This window comes from Adiantum capillus-veneris, chromosome 28 (genome assembly GCF_014529385.1).
Source record: "Adiantum capillus-veneris isolate H3 chromosome 28, ASM1452938v2, whole genome shotgun sequence".
NCBI classification, from domain to species: Eukaryota; Viridiplantae; Streptophyta; class Polypodiopsida; order Polypodiales; family Pteridaceae; genus Adiantum; species Adiantum capillus-veneris.
In genome coordinates this window covers 109,805,469-109,822,353 of record NC_140958.1, presented here as the reverse complement: position 1 = coordinate 109,822,353, position 16,885 = coordinate 109,805,469, and the positions used below count along the sequence as shown (strand labels likewise).

The 16,885-nt window shown below is 44.0% G+C and overlaps 1 protein-coding gene across 1 annotated transcript in view; it reads right to left on the bottom strand.

Annotated features, from left to right (window-relative positions):
- Positions 1–16,885, bottom strand: part of LOC147421085 (dynein regulatory complex protein 11-like) — a 118,173-nt gene that overhangs the window by 69,299 nt on the left and 31,989 nt on the right. Inside the window, exons 2-6 of the mRNA XM_086505193.1 lie at positions 15,002–15,092; positions 13,744–13,818; positions 13,450–13,527; positions 7,505–7,558; positions 7,308–7,406 (exon numbers count right to left, since the gene is read on the bottom strand). Of these exons, the coding sequence (XP_086361319.1) occupies positions 7,308–7,406; positions 7,505–7,558; positions 13,450–13,527; positions 13,744–13,818; positions 15,002–15,092 (397 nt within the window). The remainder of the gene's footprint in view (positions 1–7,307; positions 7,407–7,504; positions 7,559–13,449; positions 13,528–13,743; positions 13,819–15,001; positions 15,093–16,885) is intronic.

Below are 16,885 nucleotides of genomic sequence, written 5' to 3'. Positions count from 1 at the left end.
ATAATTTATTTCAAACAATTCCCAAACATATTCTCAGATAGGTTCCAAAAAATTTATAAATACAAAAGCAAAAGCAAAAATCATTCAAGGTTAGCTCCATAAGCTGGACTCAAAGAACACCTACCTTGCCATCTTGGTTCAAACTAATGGTTCTGTTGCCGATAGGGATATGAATGGTAGTAGTATCACTTTGATGAGCTTCACCATATGGAAGTCATTCTTGCCAAGGTACCCCTGAATGGTGACAAGAAGGACATTAATTGGAGAAACAACTGTATTGGTATCTCCTATAGCTAGCTCTACTTCAGTGCCTCCAGCAAACTGGTCGTACTCAAAATCCATGTTTTCTAGAAATTTTGGATAAATGAAACTCACTATTCCTGAAGTGGAGACAGTAATCCGATAGTGTAGCGCTCGCACTGGTCCTCCAAGGTTAAAGTCTTAAAGAAGGAGCGATATAGATATCCAAAAACTTCTTTTTGTAATCTTCCATAGTCTCAATGGCTAGCGTTTTCACGTTACCCCATTCTGCCCGAAGTTGTGTTTCATATAAGGAGATCACATAATTTCGAGCAAAACTATTCTTGAAAGCTTGCCAAGTCTTTGGAGCATGAGGCTTTGTGGTTAAACAACTTCATCACTGCATAGCATTATCTATAAGGAAAGCACCTGCTCGAGAAATTTTGGATTCTTCTGTGTAGTTCCCATATTGTCGAACTGCTGAAGAAACTGCAATGCTTTCTTCCGATCTCACTCCCGAAAAAGTACAAATTTTACCATAGATCCACCATCCTCGAAGACCTTGAGTTGAGACACTACAGGTACCAGTGGTGGATAATAGGGGTATGCATATGGATTCCACTCGTGAAACACAAGAGGCGCTGGAGGACGTGGCGGCAAAGGTGATGCAACATCAGGTGTTGCAACCATCTGACAAAAAACTCCCCCAAGTGGAATAGAAGCTTATGTAGACTATCGAAAAGAATCTCTTGCACTGTTTGGTGCTTGAGGATAGAAACCCTAAGGCATCAATGGCGGTAGCATGTGATTCAAGAACTATGGAAGTTCTGCAAAATAAGAAAATTCTGTCAAGGATGTTTCAAGACGATGTGATGTAGTTCATCGATGAGAAACTAGAAGTACTCATTGGTATAAAGGTCATCTTGTTTGTTTTGGTAGGATCGATTTTCTTGTCAACATAGCAAACAACTAAAGCTTTGATACAACCGTAACCGCAAGGGCAACACGTGCCAACCGAAATAACAAAACTAAAATAGACTTTAACACTTCAATACAACTGAAACTGAGAGAGAGATTTCACACAATAGACACGGAGTGGTGAGGTTTATACAGTGGAGATCTATAGCCGTCTATGCACAACCAGACATGGTCTCTCAGTGGAGGAGTGCACCACTTTACTGACTGAGACACTACATGGTGCAGCATCAGAGGCATACCCACACACTCAGCCGAGTCGAAGGCGACATTCTGGGAGCATGCCCTAGAATAGTTGGTATGATGAGGAGTGCAGAGAGATGAGAGCCTAGCTCCAGAGAGATCTTCTTTTAGGAGTCATCACTTACAGACAGTCTCGGATTGCTTCCCAGTGCCGTGTGCGACGGAAGAAACGAGCTTACTTGGCCAAGATGGAGCGAGACTTGTATCGGTTGTTCTTGAGTAGAGACTCGGGAGAGGCATGGCGATTCTTTCATGAGCACTCCGCTCCCCCCATGATTACTTCTCCTGATGTGTGGGGCCAGTATGCGACATCGCTATATACAGTTCTTGGACAGGGACCCCTTCCAGTTCCTACAGAGCCATGCCCACCTACCAGCACCTTCTTTACCACCAAGATGGTAAAGAAAGTTGGATGCATTACACAATTTTGCAGAGGATAGTGGATTGTTTGTAAACCTAGGTAAAACCAAGGTTATGGTGTTTAACACCACACCAATGGATCAGGAGATCAGCACCGACTTTCACATATGGTCAGGAGATTGTCGAGTATACAGATGCACACACTTACCTTGGGGTTGTCTTCACTGGGCCGAGGTTTTCTTTGGGGAGAGCAGCCGAGACTAGACTGACTGGAGCTTATGCCGCCCTAGGAGGCTTGGAGAGGATGTGTTCGCAGGTTCAGTTTCGGGAACCTCGGACAAAGTTATGGCTCTTTGATACTTTAGTAGCCTCAGCTATGTTGTATGCGGTGCAGATATGGGAGGCTTCTGTAGGCAAGGATGGTTGGGGACGTGTGGAGAGGCCCTAGGTATTTGTGATCTCTCGACTGATCAGAGCCAAGGCCTCCGTACCCCACGCTATCATTCGAGCAGAGCTAGCTGCCCCTCCTATGGAGATTGAGGCGCTTACCAGATCAGTCTCTCTTGTGCACAGCTTGTGGGATACTACTAGAGATAGATATAGACTGGCACTTGAGTATTCTAGACATTTAGCTCTTCAGGGGGACACTTCATGCTGGTATGCACAGATGACATCATGGTTTCAGATGCATGGCTTCACCATGGACAGGCTGCCCCCTTTCCAGTACTCTCTTCAAACACCCTCGATGTCTCTTACACGGGTGGAGATTACTAGACTCATTCGTCAAGACCTGATCCAGCTAGTTCCCAGGAGGACATGGATAGAGCCGCCATAGGAGTTGGGCACGAAGATGGCTTTCTATAGAGAGCATCTTCTCCACCTCAAAGGAGATGGGTTTGTGATTTGACCCAGCTACATGGATACACATGGTTTGCGGTGTGCCATTGGTCAGATATGCACATCCTCACATCAGCTGGAGATTGAGACTGGTAGATTCAAAGGGATACCAGCAGACAACAGGATATGCCACTTATGGCAGCTAGAGCCAGAGACAGAGCTACATTACATATGTCATTGCACAGTGTACTATGAGATTCGGGGCCGTTTCCACTACTTATTTAGAGAGGGTTTCAGTCCTTTCTCTAGGGTCATGAGTTATGAGGATCAGAGATGTCTTGGGCTATATCTACTTGAGTTACACAGATAAAGAGACACTTTATTGGGGAGAGCTAGAGAAATGAAATGAAATGAAATGATATATTAACGTCTTCAAAAGGCCAAAATGACCTATGAGACCATCAGATACAAAGTGGTGAATCTAATACAATGTCTGAAATTCAAGTACAAAAAGTACTGAAAGTACAAAAAATGAAATGTGTAATGTGAAAATGTAGAATAGGCCCTCAATGACAATCTGGGTGTCGTGCTAGAATGCCTCTGATCCTCTGCTGGAGTCTCCGTCGATGGAGTGTGTTCCTGTGTCTGGGTCATGGTCATCTCGATCTCCCGAGCTCAGTCGCCTTGTCAATGAGGGTGCCTCTGGTATGAATGCGGGTACAACCCTGTGTTGGTGGTTGGTCTCTTGGCTCCCTCGATCCAAAGAAGTCTATGATCTGTCTCTGCGACTGTCGTACTCCATGTCTCCCCAACAGACTATCTCTATGTCGGTGTAGCTCAAGTAGATATAAGCCAAGGCATCTCTGGTCCTGATACCTCATGACTCTATCTAGGGGTCCAAAACCCTCCCTGAATAAGCAATGGAAGCGCCCTCGTATCTCATAATACACATTGCAGTCGCATATGTAGTGTAGCTCTGTCTCTGGTTCTCTACCGCATAGTTGACATATCCTAGACTCCGGTGGTATCCCTCTGAATCTACCCGTCTCAATCTCCAGCTGGTGTGAGGATGTGCGAATTTGACCAATAGCACATCGCAGACCATGAGATAAATGAGTGTCCATGTAGCTCGGACGAACCCATCTCCCGAAAGTTGGAGAAGGTGCTCTTTGTAGAAAGCCATCTTCGTGCCCAACTCCTGCATCGGCTCTACCCATGTCCTCCTTGTGTCCAATTGTATAAGATCCTGACGTATGAGTCTAGTGATCTCCGTCCGTGTGACTGGCAGGGAGGGTGCATCCAGGGAATACTGAAAGGGAGGCAATCTATCCATGCTAAGACCATGCCTCTGAAACCATGAGGTCATCTGCACATACCAACATGATGCATCTCCCTGCGTCGCTAACTGTCTAGAGGACTCAAGAGCCAATCTAGTATATCTGCCTCTGTGTATCCCATAGACTGTGCATAAAGGACACTGATCTGGTAAGAGCCTCAATCTCTATAGGAGGGGCGGCTACCTCCGCTCGAATAATCGCATGTGGTACGGAGGCCTTGGCTCTAATCATCCGGGATATCATAAATACCAAGGGTCTCTCCATGTTCCTCCAACTGTCATGATTCACAGATGGTCCCCATACTTGGACCCCATAAAGCATAGCTGAAGCAACCAAAGTATCAAAGAGCCATAACTTTGTTCGTGGTTCTTGAAACTGAACCTGCGAACACATCCTCTCTAGCCCTCCCAATGCCGCATAGGCTCTGGACAGTCTAGTCTCTACTGCTCTCCTCAGAGTATACCTCGGTCCTATGAATACCACCCCCAGATATGTATATTCATCTGTGTACTCCACAGTGCCCTGACCATATACGAGTGTAGGTGCCGATCTCTTGACCATCTGTGGTGTGGTGTTAAACACCATAACCTTGGTTTTACCAAGGTTCACAGACAGTCCACTATCCTCTGCAAAGTTGTGCAATGCATCCAAATGTCTCTGCATGCCCTCTGGCGACTCTGATATCAACACAATATCATCAGCATATAATAATAAAGGGATCCATGTCCCTGCTAGCTGAGCGCCTCTGTCACCCTCTCTGTCAATGTAGTCAGAGACCTCATCTAAATACATACCAAAAAGTGTAGGGGACAAAGGACACCCCTGTTTCACTCCAATAGTGGAATGAACAATGTCAGAAATCCCCTCAAGAGTGCGTACCTGGCCAGTCACTGAGCCGTATAAAGCCATGATCCCCCATATGATCTCTGTGGGTACTCCCAACTTCAGTAGCCTGTGCATCAATCTGGCTCTCGGCACTGTGTCAAATGCTTTGCGGAAGTCCACAAAGCAGCAATACATCCGTCTCCCATGTGCCCGACCCTCCTCAATAATGGCTCCGAGTGTAAGAATATGGTCCAAAGTGGAGAAACCCCTCCTGAATCCAGCTTGTCCTGCTGCTCGTATGCCCTCATTTTTTGCCCATTTACTCAGTTGCTGTTCAAGAATGGATGCATACAACCGTGCCAATGTGTGCCCTATCATAATAGTACGGTAGTTCCCTCCCCTGCCTTGAAGAGAGGTACAATAGTAGATAATCTCCAGGACTCGGGTAGTCCCTCACACATGACACGGTTAAACAACCGCGCAAGAACCTCTGACAGTAAATCTCTAGCATGTATCAAGTGCTCTGCCACCAAACCATCATGATCATATGCTCTCCTAGTCCTCATCCTGTCAATGGCGTTCTTCACCATCTCAGTGGTAAAGAAGGTACTAGTGGCTGGACATGGCTCTAGAGGGTCTGGTAATGGTGGTTGCCCAGGTACTGTATATAATGATGCTGCATACTGATCCCAAGTCTCGGGAGAGGTAATCACTGGAGGAGGAGAGTGCTCATGGAAGATTACAAATTACAGATTACTTTTCACTAGATATGGGACAGCCAGTGGAGCAGCCATCACTGCAGAGCTCGGCCCACACTCATTCGACCACTTCCGGCACTCTCATCGACCGAGCACTGGAGCTACGGAGATCAAGACGGCCACGATTGAGGAGAGGGGCTACACAGCATCGACGGAAACTACAGCAGAGGATTCGAGCCATACTCTCTCGACATCCACAGTGCAGATGAGGATGGATTCTAGTAGTAGTAGTACTTTTGTTCTAGTATTTTTGTACCCAGACATGGTATCAGATTCACAATTTTGTAACAGTTTGGTCTCATAGGTCATTTTGGCCTTTTGAAGACGTTAATATAACATTTCATTTCATATTTCGTTTATATTGATCTTTAGAAGGTATAACTGCCAGGAGGAACTCAATCTGCAACTGTTAGACTGAGAGGAGCCTCCCCCAAGGCTCATATTTAAAGGCAACTCGCCAAAAGCATAGATATAGCATCAATTGAATTAGCGCCCAAAAGCACTGCTCTTTTTGCATCAAGGCTTCCACGTCAGCTCTCAAAAATTGCACCATGTTTTATCGGATGACACATCAACAGTCCGTACAAATTGCCACCATCACTTACAATGTGCTCTCCTCTTTTGTAGAGGTGCCACATGATCACTTTGTGACAATTACTGTATGTCCTCATGATGAGGGAAGACTCACAACAAAGGTAATGTACAATGAGTAGGCCATAACTCAATACGGTGACACGGCAGTGATGGCATGTTACACTCGTCATTGACAGATAAACTCTAATGTATGAAAGGATATCTCAACCCTACGAAAAGAGGAAATCCAATATCTAAAGCAGAAGAGTCTCTTGAAGTTTGAAGGAGCATGTGATTGGTCCTAAAGAGACTATAAAGCCCATTATCAAACCATGTAAAGAAAACGGAAGCATCCCACAAAGAGCGTGATACGATGCCAAACATTGATAATGATTTCCTGTAGCTCGCAAAAGGAAATTTCACACATAGACATCTGGTAAGTTGTGAAAAGAAATCCCTGGAATGTGGGCAAACTAAAAACATATGTGCATGAGTCTCTGCTGAATGTTGTAGACATCCACACTGTTCATCAACAATTTGCAATGGGCAAGCACACTGCCAACAGGAAATAACCTACACAGAAACACACTTCCCTTAAGAAGATGGTGACTTTTCTGTATTCAGGCCAAACAATTCCTTCATCAAGCAAGGGACTGTTGCCTATGCCTAAGTATTGGATACTTCAACTTCCCATGAGTGCGGTCACCAAACAAGGGACTGTTGCCTATGCCAAAGTATTGTACGCTTCAGATTCCCATGAGTGCGGTTGCAATTAAGCATAAATTTTTTGAGCTGTGATCTGAACAAAGGAACACCACAAAGATGAAATCAGCCAATCTGTCTTGAGGGTCGTATAAAATCACAAAAGCGGAGCCCAAACTTATCCATAACGATGGTCCAAGTCCAAAACAACACAGCACCAAAAAAAAAAAAAAAGATTTTCGTAGAGTGATCAATGTTGCATATGAGAAGTTGCTTGCAAATTCTTGTCTCCTAAAGTTTTTTGTGGTGGACGGGAGAAAAAAAATAGGTTCAACGAAAAGACCAACATAAAATGAAGACCAAGTTATTCCTTTCCTACAAGTTACCACAAAACAGAACACCACCATGGAACAAGCACAAACTAAGTTTTTAAGCATATATTGGAACAAACACAAACCAAGAACTTGCGTCTGGCCTCTATGGCTGCATTGCTATCATCTGCCACAAAACGCGGATGAGGAACTTCCAGAGCTTCAGATCCTAACTTGAGATCTTTCTGTAACATCCAAATCAAGCACACAGTAGTGAAAATTTTTGCTAGTATATTAATAGCTAACCAAATCTACAATTACAATAGTGATCATGTTTACTTGCCAAAATTGGAAGGAGATCAAAATGCTCAGATCCATCATTCAATGACACCATCCACTGTAGTGCAATAAAATAATGCCCATCAGTACAAAATGTTCCTGATACACAACTAGTTCGACTGAGTTTTGCCATGCGAAACTAGTATGTATTCAACATGGTTCCATGTGGACATACACGAGGGTTGACATGACGATCGTTCTTTCTATCACAATAAAGAAATCTTCAAGTCTAAAAAAGTTTCAAAATGTGCTCAAAGCTTAAGGAAAACTGACGAACTCTTTTCTAGTCACCTTGTTTGTTAGGTGAAGATACCTCATTACTATGTGCCAGATACCATTTTCAAAAGTTTCAACATCTTATGCCCAGATCCTTTAGCCACCATTCATGCGTTCATGTATGTATGATATATATTCTGCGCCAGAAAATAGTGAATATGGGAGTTCAAGTTTCTCTTTTTCAATCAAAGCGGATTCGCTTGCTGCTGTTGCTGCTTCCCTTTGCCATCACCAGCGCCCCCCCGCCCCCCCCCACGTCTCCTATGGGCCTCACATCCACTCCCCCCTCACTTGCGTCCTCACTTCCCTACTACTTGCGCAGTATTGCAACCAGCTCCGCAGCACCATCCCCTCCTTGCCACAGGATATCCCTCCACTGCCCGATTCCTTCTCTCTCCAGGAGATGGGGGTACCCAAAGAGTTGATTTGGGGGATCGTGGCTCTATACAAGTTAGTAGTGGGGTATGTACGCACTCCAGAGGGGATTTCTGATTCGGTTCACTCCACTATTGGGGTGAAACAGCACTGTCCGCTATCTCCTACACTATTTGGCATGTATGTGGATGAGGTTGCTGACTACATTGAGAGGGATGGTGATAGAGGAGCACAGTCGTCAAGGACATGGATCCCACTATTATTATATGCTGATGATATTCTGTTGATTTCTGACTCCCTCGAGAAGCTGCAGCGTCATTTAGATGCTTTGTCCACATTTGCCCACGATGATGGATTGTCTGTTAACCTGGGGAAAACCAAGGTTATGGTGTTTAACACCACACCACAGTTGGCCAGGAGACGGTGGAGTATACAGATGCATACACCTATCTTGGGGTAGTCTGCAGTGGACCGGCGTTTTCATTGAAGAGAGCAGCAGAGACTAGATTGATGAGAGCTTATGCAACCTTGGGAGGACTAGATAAGGTTAAATATCCTCAAGACTACGCACAACTACGTGCAAGCGCAGATACCTAGATTGATTTCTAGGAAGATTATTCTTCTCGAGATTGAGAAGGCAGAATTGAGTTAACAAATTCTTGGATAAGGAAACTTCCGACCTTTTGGAAAGATGAGAATGACGAGTTGCCTACGTAACACGTAACGTTGATGATTGGTGAAAGATATCCTCGAGGTACTAGAGGAAGGACATGAATTCTCGTAATGAAGTTAAGTACCCCATCTACTTTCGAACGGGTAAGGTAAGTATTGAATTATTGAATTTTTTTGTTTAATGGAATTTTTAAGTTCTCTTTTGAGAAAAGACCAGCTCAACTCACCATTAAGTAAGATTTGGCAGTTTACCCGCTTTCTCTCTGGGCAGTTTAGTTGGACCTCTACAGTTGAGGGCAACTGTTTATAAGTGAGACGGATGTTGCTAAATTAGCTTTACTTGGAGAAAAAAAAAACTCTATTGGATTTACAAGTGAGAGGATTTTCTCTCTTGAGACACAAGGAAAAATAATTCTAAATGAATGATTGAAATTATGAGTTCTCGGCGGAGACATCCGAGTACAAATATTTCTAGTGCATCATCACCGACAGCATTGTGAATGGGAATATCTGTAAGGCCACCAAAAACAAGTACTTCTGATGTGCAACATTGGATGGGTGACACGGAGCATCGGGAAGAAATATTCGACCATCCGCAAACGGACATCTCTGATGCGTCATAGGATGGGTGACATTGAGCATTGCAAAGCAGATTGTACCATGAGTTCTGTTAGAAAGAGCATCGAGAAGGGAATATCCATAATCGGAAGGAAATTCCAAATTGTGTTAGAATTGTGCACAAGAATGAGCAAGCACTTGAATGAAGATGGGTTCAAAGCAAACTTTGAGGAAAAACAAATGCTTTCTGACAAAGTGGGTTGCTTTTCGGGAAAGCAGATGCTTTCTCGTAAAGAGGTCTATGTTGGCATTGCATGTGTGCATGAGACTGCATCCAAGGACGCCTACGTTGAGAGTGTGTAAGCATTGTTTTCAGCTTATAAGGTTTTACTGAGTTTTTAATAGTTCAGACCGTTTTAAAAAGTGGGCAGCCACAGATAAGCAGCCAAAAACCCAGCGCCCCCTCTCTCTTGCTTTTCCTGGCAGCCCACGACCTCTCTCCCCCTTTTTCTGGCAGCAACAAAGAGATTTCTCTCTCTTCAGCCCTAAGCACCCCAAAGCTTCCCTATTCTCGTTGTTTGGGGGGAGGGGGGGGGGATACAACCTATTCCTGCGGCTGCCAAGGGCAATAAAAGCGAACCTCTCTCACTCTCGGACACCCAGAAAGGCCAGCGCTAGTAGAAAGAGGAGGTTGCTGCAGATTTCAGCCGCGAAGATGACACCGCCGGCAAGTCCCATGGCTGCCCCGAGTGTACCGGATGTCGCCTTACGCCACTGAGAGTGCACCTCGTCGAAGGAGGTCTGAGTTAAAAATTTTGCAAATTTGGGATCCTTCGCAAGATTGATCATGATCTTTGTCGCATCGTCAACCAATTGTCGACGCTCCATCTCTTCAATCTCCGCCTGAGTAGGCCGAGGCGGGTCGTACTCCTCGTGAGAATCTTCTTCGTGATCTCTTCCCACATTCCCAGATGCAGAGGAAATCGATTGATCTCTGTTTGAATCCATAAGTGTCGCGAGAAAAGAATCGGATTTCCCGGTAGAAGAGAAATCGGCCGCGCTCTGATACCACTGTAACAAACTTGGTCACTCCAAGTCAAGATTCTACCGCGACATAGCAGAGATTTACTTCAAAACAGTTCACAGTTCACAATTGATTCGACACAGCGGAGTTCCGTGCCTAGAGATATTGGCCCCAAAGACTGGCACCCCTTTCGGTATTTCTTTTTGTATTAATCTGCAACTCAAAGTACAAGGAGTGGGAGGGGTCTCACTCTCAGACTCTGCGTCCAAATGCTCTGCAGAGTGGGAGCCCTGCCCACTTATTTATAAGTTTACAAGGAATGCTAAAAGCAGAGCCCCAAAAGCTGCCATATTTAAAAAGCCTTTTAAAATAAAGCAAATAGCCCCAAAAGCTTCAAAACTGCCAAAATCAGCATTGCATAGAATCTGCACAGTTTTCGCGTAGAGAAAAGCTATCCGTACAGCTGCCGCAATTTGCACCGCAAAACGCGAAATTCCTTACAACATGCCACGTCAGCACTCAATATAAAATCCGGAAGTCTGTCACGTCACTGCTGCATTTCCACAGGGGTGTGTGTGCCAGGGTCTATCGGCACATGCCCAGGGCCATGCCACGTCACCTAGTTTGTGACACCCCTCCCCTCCCTTTCTCTTGCCCCTAGTTCTCCCTCACCCTCTCGCCCTTGGCCACCCTTGCCCTTGACTACTCGCCTTCAATTCCCCTCGCCCTCGCCCTCACCCTTACTCACCTCTCGTCCACTCAACTCAACCCCTTTGCTCTCACCCACTCAATTCCTAGCCCCCTCACCACTCGCCCCTTCCCTCTCTCTCGCGGCCAGTGTGACATGAAACATTTCAGGATTTTGTGTGTTTCAGGGTTTCAAGGTTTCTGAAACGTTTCATTTCAGAGCTCAAAGAAAGCGAAACACACGTTTCGTTTTACATGTATGTACCAATAATTATACATTGAATATACATACAAATTCACCTATCAAGACGTGTGAAATACCAAAATCTAGATGTGAGACTTGAGTCACGAGTGAACAAGATAAGTTCTGTTAGCCATTGGCTGCCCTTTATGGTTGTATATATGCTCAATTGGTTTTATGCATCATAGGAGTCGTCTGAGTCATTGAGTCTAGAGTCGTGAGTTTCAGTCCAACACTTGCACACATGCACTCTCCCTACACAGTTGGAGCCTCCACACCCCCATTGTACCCATGAGTCCTCGGCTTGGAGCTGAGTGTGCTGCCAGCCAGAGTTTGCATTTGTCTATGAGTACAGTCAAGCTTCCATTGGAGTTGGATTTTGTTGTTGTGTCATTTGAATATAGTCTTTCTTTGTTCCATTGCTCTATGGTGTTGTTCTATTTTGGAGTGAGATTTCTTGCATATTGCAATGAGAAGCACCCACAATAGAGAGCACGACATAGATTTCCTGCTACACAAACCCAATGTGAAAGACTATGAGAGTAAAAAGACACTTTTTGAAGTTCAAACCTTGGACTAAAGCAGTATTGTGTACATATATCATATAACATATGCTTTGGGATGAAGTAGAAAGCATTGTCCTTTGAAACGTCCAAGAGAAGTTTGAAACGTTTCGTGAAGTTTCTTGGTTGAAGAAACGAGTTTCTTGGCAACTATGGGCCCAAACTATCTGTAGTGACAGTTCATGCAATCAAGCTTGAGCTCATACATACACTCAGAGGACAACATGACACCATACATAGCAGCTCAGATGGGAGTGAGACACTACAAGGCTTCCATTAGTTTGTGGCCGCCAGGGCCTTTCTCGACAATGGGGCATGGTCTCCATTGGCATTACAAGCCTGCTGTTGGGCATTTTCCCCTCCCATTCTTTGGTGCAGCCATGTTACAAATTGTCTTTCATTTTTACTCTCCCTGTGTATATACAGTTTTCCCTCATGCTAAGGGTGACGAAACCCATTGGGCCGTTTCAAAAACTAATAGATGGATTTTCTTTGCACAAAAAAAGGGGGTCAAGGTAAAGATGAAACTGTACTCATCTTAGTGGGAGGATGATGACATGTGCCACTAGCAAAAGCGTTCACCTCAAGAGGAGCAACGGAGACAGGAGGTGGGATAAGTTGATGAGATTGTGACCACATACGAAGAGGCAGATCTTACTCTACAGGTAGGGTGTGGCCCAAGAGAAGTGAGGGTTATTTGACACAAGTGGTATGATGATAATAAGTGTGGGAAAAACAAGGATTGGTCTTGGGAACCACCTTAAGGATAAGAGGGCACAAGAGCGGGTGGCACGAACGTAGATGGCAAGGATTTGACCTTGGAGAAAGTCCTACATACTGTTGAATAGGCTGGTCAATAGCGCACCGAAAAAGATAGAAGAATCTGAGGCCACTCGAGTCCATTGTGGAGACCAAGGGACATTGCAACTCCACTTGCAAGTGCCAACAAAAAAAGGATCCATGGATAGTTGCAAGATTAACTATGCCAAAAAGAAGTGGAACTTTGTGCAAGAGGGCTTAAGCAAGATGGTAGAGTCTCTGACCATTCAAGCGCACTGTGAAGCCAAAACGCTTAGGAAGAGCACAAGACTGCTCGAGGGTGCTAACTAGAAGAGGAACCATGGTAGTTGCACCACCTAGGAGATTAATATTGCCAGAAGTTATCAGAACTTGTATAGGTCTTGAGTACAGAACCACTTTGCCCTTCTCCTGTACAAAACCAAGTGAAACGGGTTAGGGAGACCCATTACAAACGTAGTAGAAGGCTCTGCATAGTGAGAGAGATAGAGGAGGAACTAGCAGAGGCATGGATGAAAGCTCTTTGAGCAAGAAGTAATGGTGAAGGATGGAAAAGAGGTAGCTACGGCATGGGAAGGAGGACTGAGAAGGATCCAAGAGAAGCTAAATACCTTAATAATGTACACAATGCTTTAAAGTTAACATGAGTGCCTCAGAAAGCACTTCCAATAAAATTTTATAATTTACAAAGATATTCCATCAATACAACTCAAAACTTTTAAATACAAAGAGTCTATAATGCTAGAACCCCATACATGCCTTAACTCAAGAATCCGACCAATGCATGCCTCGAGGGTCTTTCTCAAATCAATGCGTTTTTGAGCATGAACTATCTGCAAATGAAATACATGGAAGTCTTAACACTCTTGGTAATATTAAAATTCCCATGTGGTACATGCAACAAGAACGTACTATCATGGTGCTTTGATTCTGTCTTCAAGACTAGTGCACATTAAGATTTCATTATATTTTCTGGAAAAAAGGCATCTATGTAGATAACGACTGCTGCAGAACGTTTTGTATTTCACCAAAGCCCAATAAAAAGTTACCTGATCATAGCAATCTTCCAGCTTTCTGTATATCTGTATGTATCTAACGTATAAAGACGAATATTCTTGCAATCCCTAAAAAGTTCAAGGTTATCAAATGTTAAACTTAAACAGGGTTGATAATAGAGACTGCACATTTTCAAAAACCCTTCTAGCTAGACTTATGAAACAAGAATTGAGAGCAAAAACTAAAGGAAAAATGTTTGAAATTGATATATTACTTCAAGTCATGGAATACACTGATCAGTGATGGTTGGGGCCCTTCCTACTCAAAAAACAAAGAGAGTAGAATGCCCACGCATAGAGAGGGCCAGTGTAGAGACAGTTGACTGATTTTTTTTGTGAGCACTACTAAAGATGTTTCTAAGTGGCACTCTCGGCCTATGCAAGAAGAAGCTGACCTTTTACAAGCACCACTTGACATATTTCCACCAGTCAACCACACAGGGAATATAATACTAAATCAAGCTGCACATGTTAGTCATCCTGAACACCCTAGACCTTAAAGATTCATCGAAATAAGAAATTTGCATGCAAAAGAGGATACAAGGTATCACTGCTCCAAAAACGAAACCAGCCCCCCTGAAATCTTTGTTGCAGAGGACACTAGTAGTGACCTAGGCAAGAGTTCCAACTATTGCAATAGCTATACATTTATATACTCCTCAAGTATTACATCATGCATGGCTGTTGTAAGAGTCCTGTTTAAAATATGAACTGTTGTAGAACCAACCTCAGCCCAATGGCTATGAGCATTGCTCATCTCCAACCTCAGCCTAATAGCCAAGAGCGTTGTTCTTCTATGGGTGATACTTTTCCATATTGGTCACTAACTTTGACAGAGAAAAAATGCGAAGGGTGGGTGAATACTTCCTCATAGTGGTTTCTGTTTTTTAAAAAGAAACATACAAAGAGCTGTCATTTCTTGAAACTAGAGACATAGGCAGGCAAAACTTGCTAAAGGAAAGGAAACGCGAAGTGCTGATGACAATGCAATTTTTCAGTTCCTTTTTTCCAAGAATGTTCAGGTATTTCGGGTAAATATGGATTTTTGGGCATAGATACAAGGGCGAACTTTCACTGCCAAATGCAGGAGCCATGCTGATCTGTCTTGACATGATTATGTTCCAGCAGCAACAACCAGACTATATATTTCCAAGATGGACACAAAACTCATATTTTGAGCATTTTGTTACATTCAATTATCATGCCTCATCGAAATGGAAGCATCAAGGTTGTAAGGACAAACAAATGTTACCTTTTGCACAGCAGAATAAACTTTTGGGTTATCATCCTCCAGGAGCTTGGAGAGTTCCTCCATAGCTTCCGCCAATTGAATGTCAAAGGTTCTGAAAATTTTCGAACAGTGACTTATGAAGAAAAGAGCCTTGCTCCATTTGGTGCTTAATAATTAACTAATTCTGGATGAGGAACCAACGTTAACTTTCTTAGTGCCTGGTAGAAGAAAAATAAAAACATGATTCTCTAATGACTAGTTCTTTAATATGACCAAATTCCCCTCCCACCCGAACATATGCGATGCTTTTCATTAATATTGCATTACTTCAGGGGACACCGGCTAAGACCACTGTATCACTTCTCCCACCTAAGTCCAACTGGATCACTTCTCCCACCTTTTGCAAGACCACTGTAGCTGTCTGCAGTTGGGCTTTTTGCTCAGCTACCACAAATTCCTATTTAGGTTTGCTGTTGGGTTTTAGGGAATTTCCAGAGTAACTTATGTTTCAAAAGCTGGCATCAGATTTGTATCTCTCTTAGGCTAACACTCCAAACTGAATATGATACCTAAGAGATTCCTAAACAAACTTTTGAGATTTTCTATGACCATTTCTAGTTCCACACTAGTGCACCTTGGTCAGTTGTCTATTATGTAGTATACCTTGTACCTATGCCTTGCAGTACACCTTGCGAGTGAGGCTTCAGCATACTGCACAAAGGTGGCCCTCACCACAAAGAGCACTATACTCACTTTTGTCGATCACTTTTGGCACGCACGGTGGGACCTCTAAGAAGTCTCAATCTGAGGTTCTAAGTCAAGAGTCTGTTGAAGGTCATGTATGACCCATACTCGGGCACACTCCAAGGACCCTTGGATGAGTCCACTCAAGAGTCCTCTCAAAAGCTCTCTCGAACATTACCACGGACGCAATCGTACCCCAACATCCACCCAAAAATCACCCTTGCCACTCAGCTATGTACCCCCCTCCACAAATCACTCACCCAGGGCAGGGCTGTCACTTTTCAAAATGTGTATAATCTCACATGAGTTAGCCGGAGAGGACTTTTAATAGTCACCATGTATACTTTTTTTTTCCGAGAAAAAGATCCTTCCATTAATTAAGAATACTGCCCAAAGGGCTACAACCAGCATCTGCTATAGAGGACTACATCAAAACGTGGGGAGACTCTCCCAATGAAAAGACAAGATATGTACAATGAGGGCTAAATCACGAAATGGGAGGAGGGAACAACCACATTGGTGGCCAATAGCGCCATCTAGGCATGCCATGGACGATGGTGAAGGAGGACCCAGGGCACTAAAGTCGAAGGAAGGCCTCACGGAGCTCTCCCATGCGGTCGGAGCTGCCCTAAAGTCTCTCAAACTGACCTCGAAGTGTATGGATCAGCTCCAGCCAGATATCACGAACAATCTCTGTCGGAGGGACAGGACGAGCCTCGAAGATGCGAAAAGTTAAAACAGCGGACCCGCCAAATGGGGCGCCAAACTTTGGGGCCAATGCTTCTGAGAGTGGAACTCCGCCACTCCGTGTCTTTCATCTATTGTAGGGTGTTCTCTGTTTCAAGTTTAAGTGTTTGCTATTTCAATTCAGTTTGGTGATGGTTGCAATGATTTTCCTGCCTTTGTCAATTGGCAGTTACAGTGGTATAACGGCTTAGACAATTGTTGTTCTCAGAGCAATCGGGTCCAAAATTGCAACAATCTACCGTTGAACACAGAGGCTTTTACAGAAATTTCTTTTCCAAGTATAAGCTTTGTATGAAATTGCTTTTGAAATGACAATAAAAAGAGGAGATGAAGAAGCAAGAGTTCGTTTTAGCCCTAAAAAGTCCAAAAAGAAATGCTTTTTGACGCTTTTCTGTTTCGCAAAGACCTCTAAAA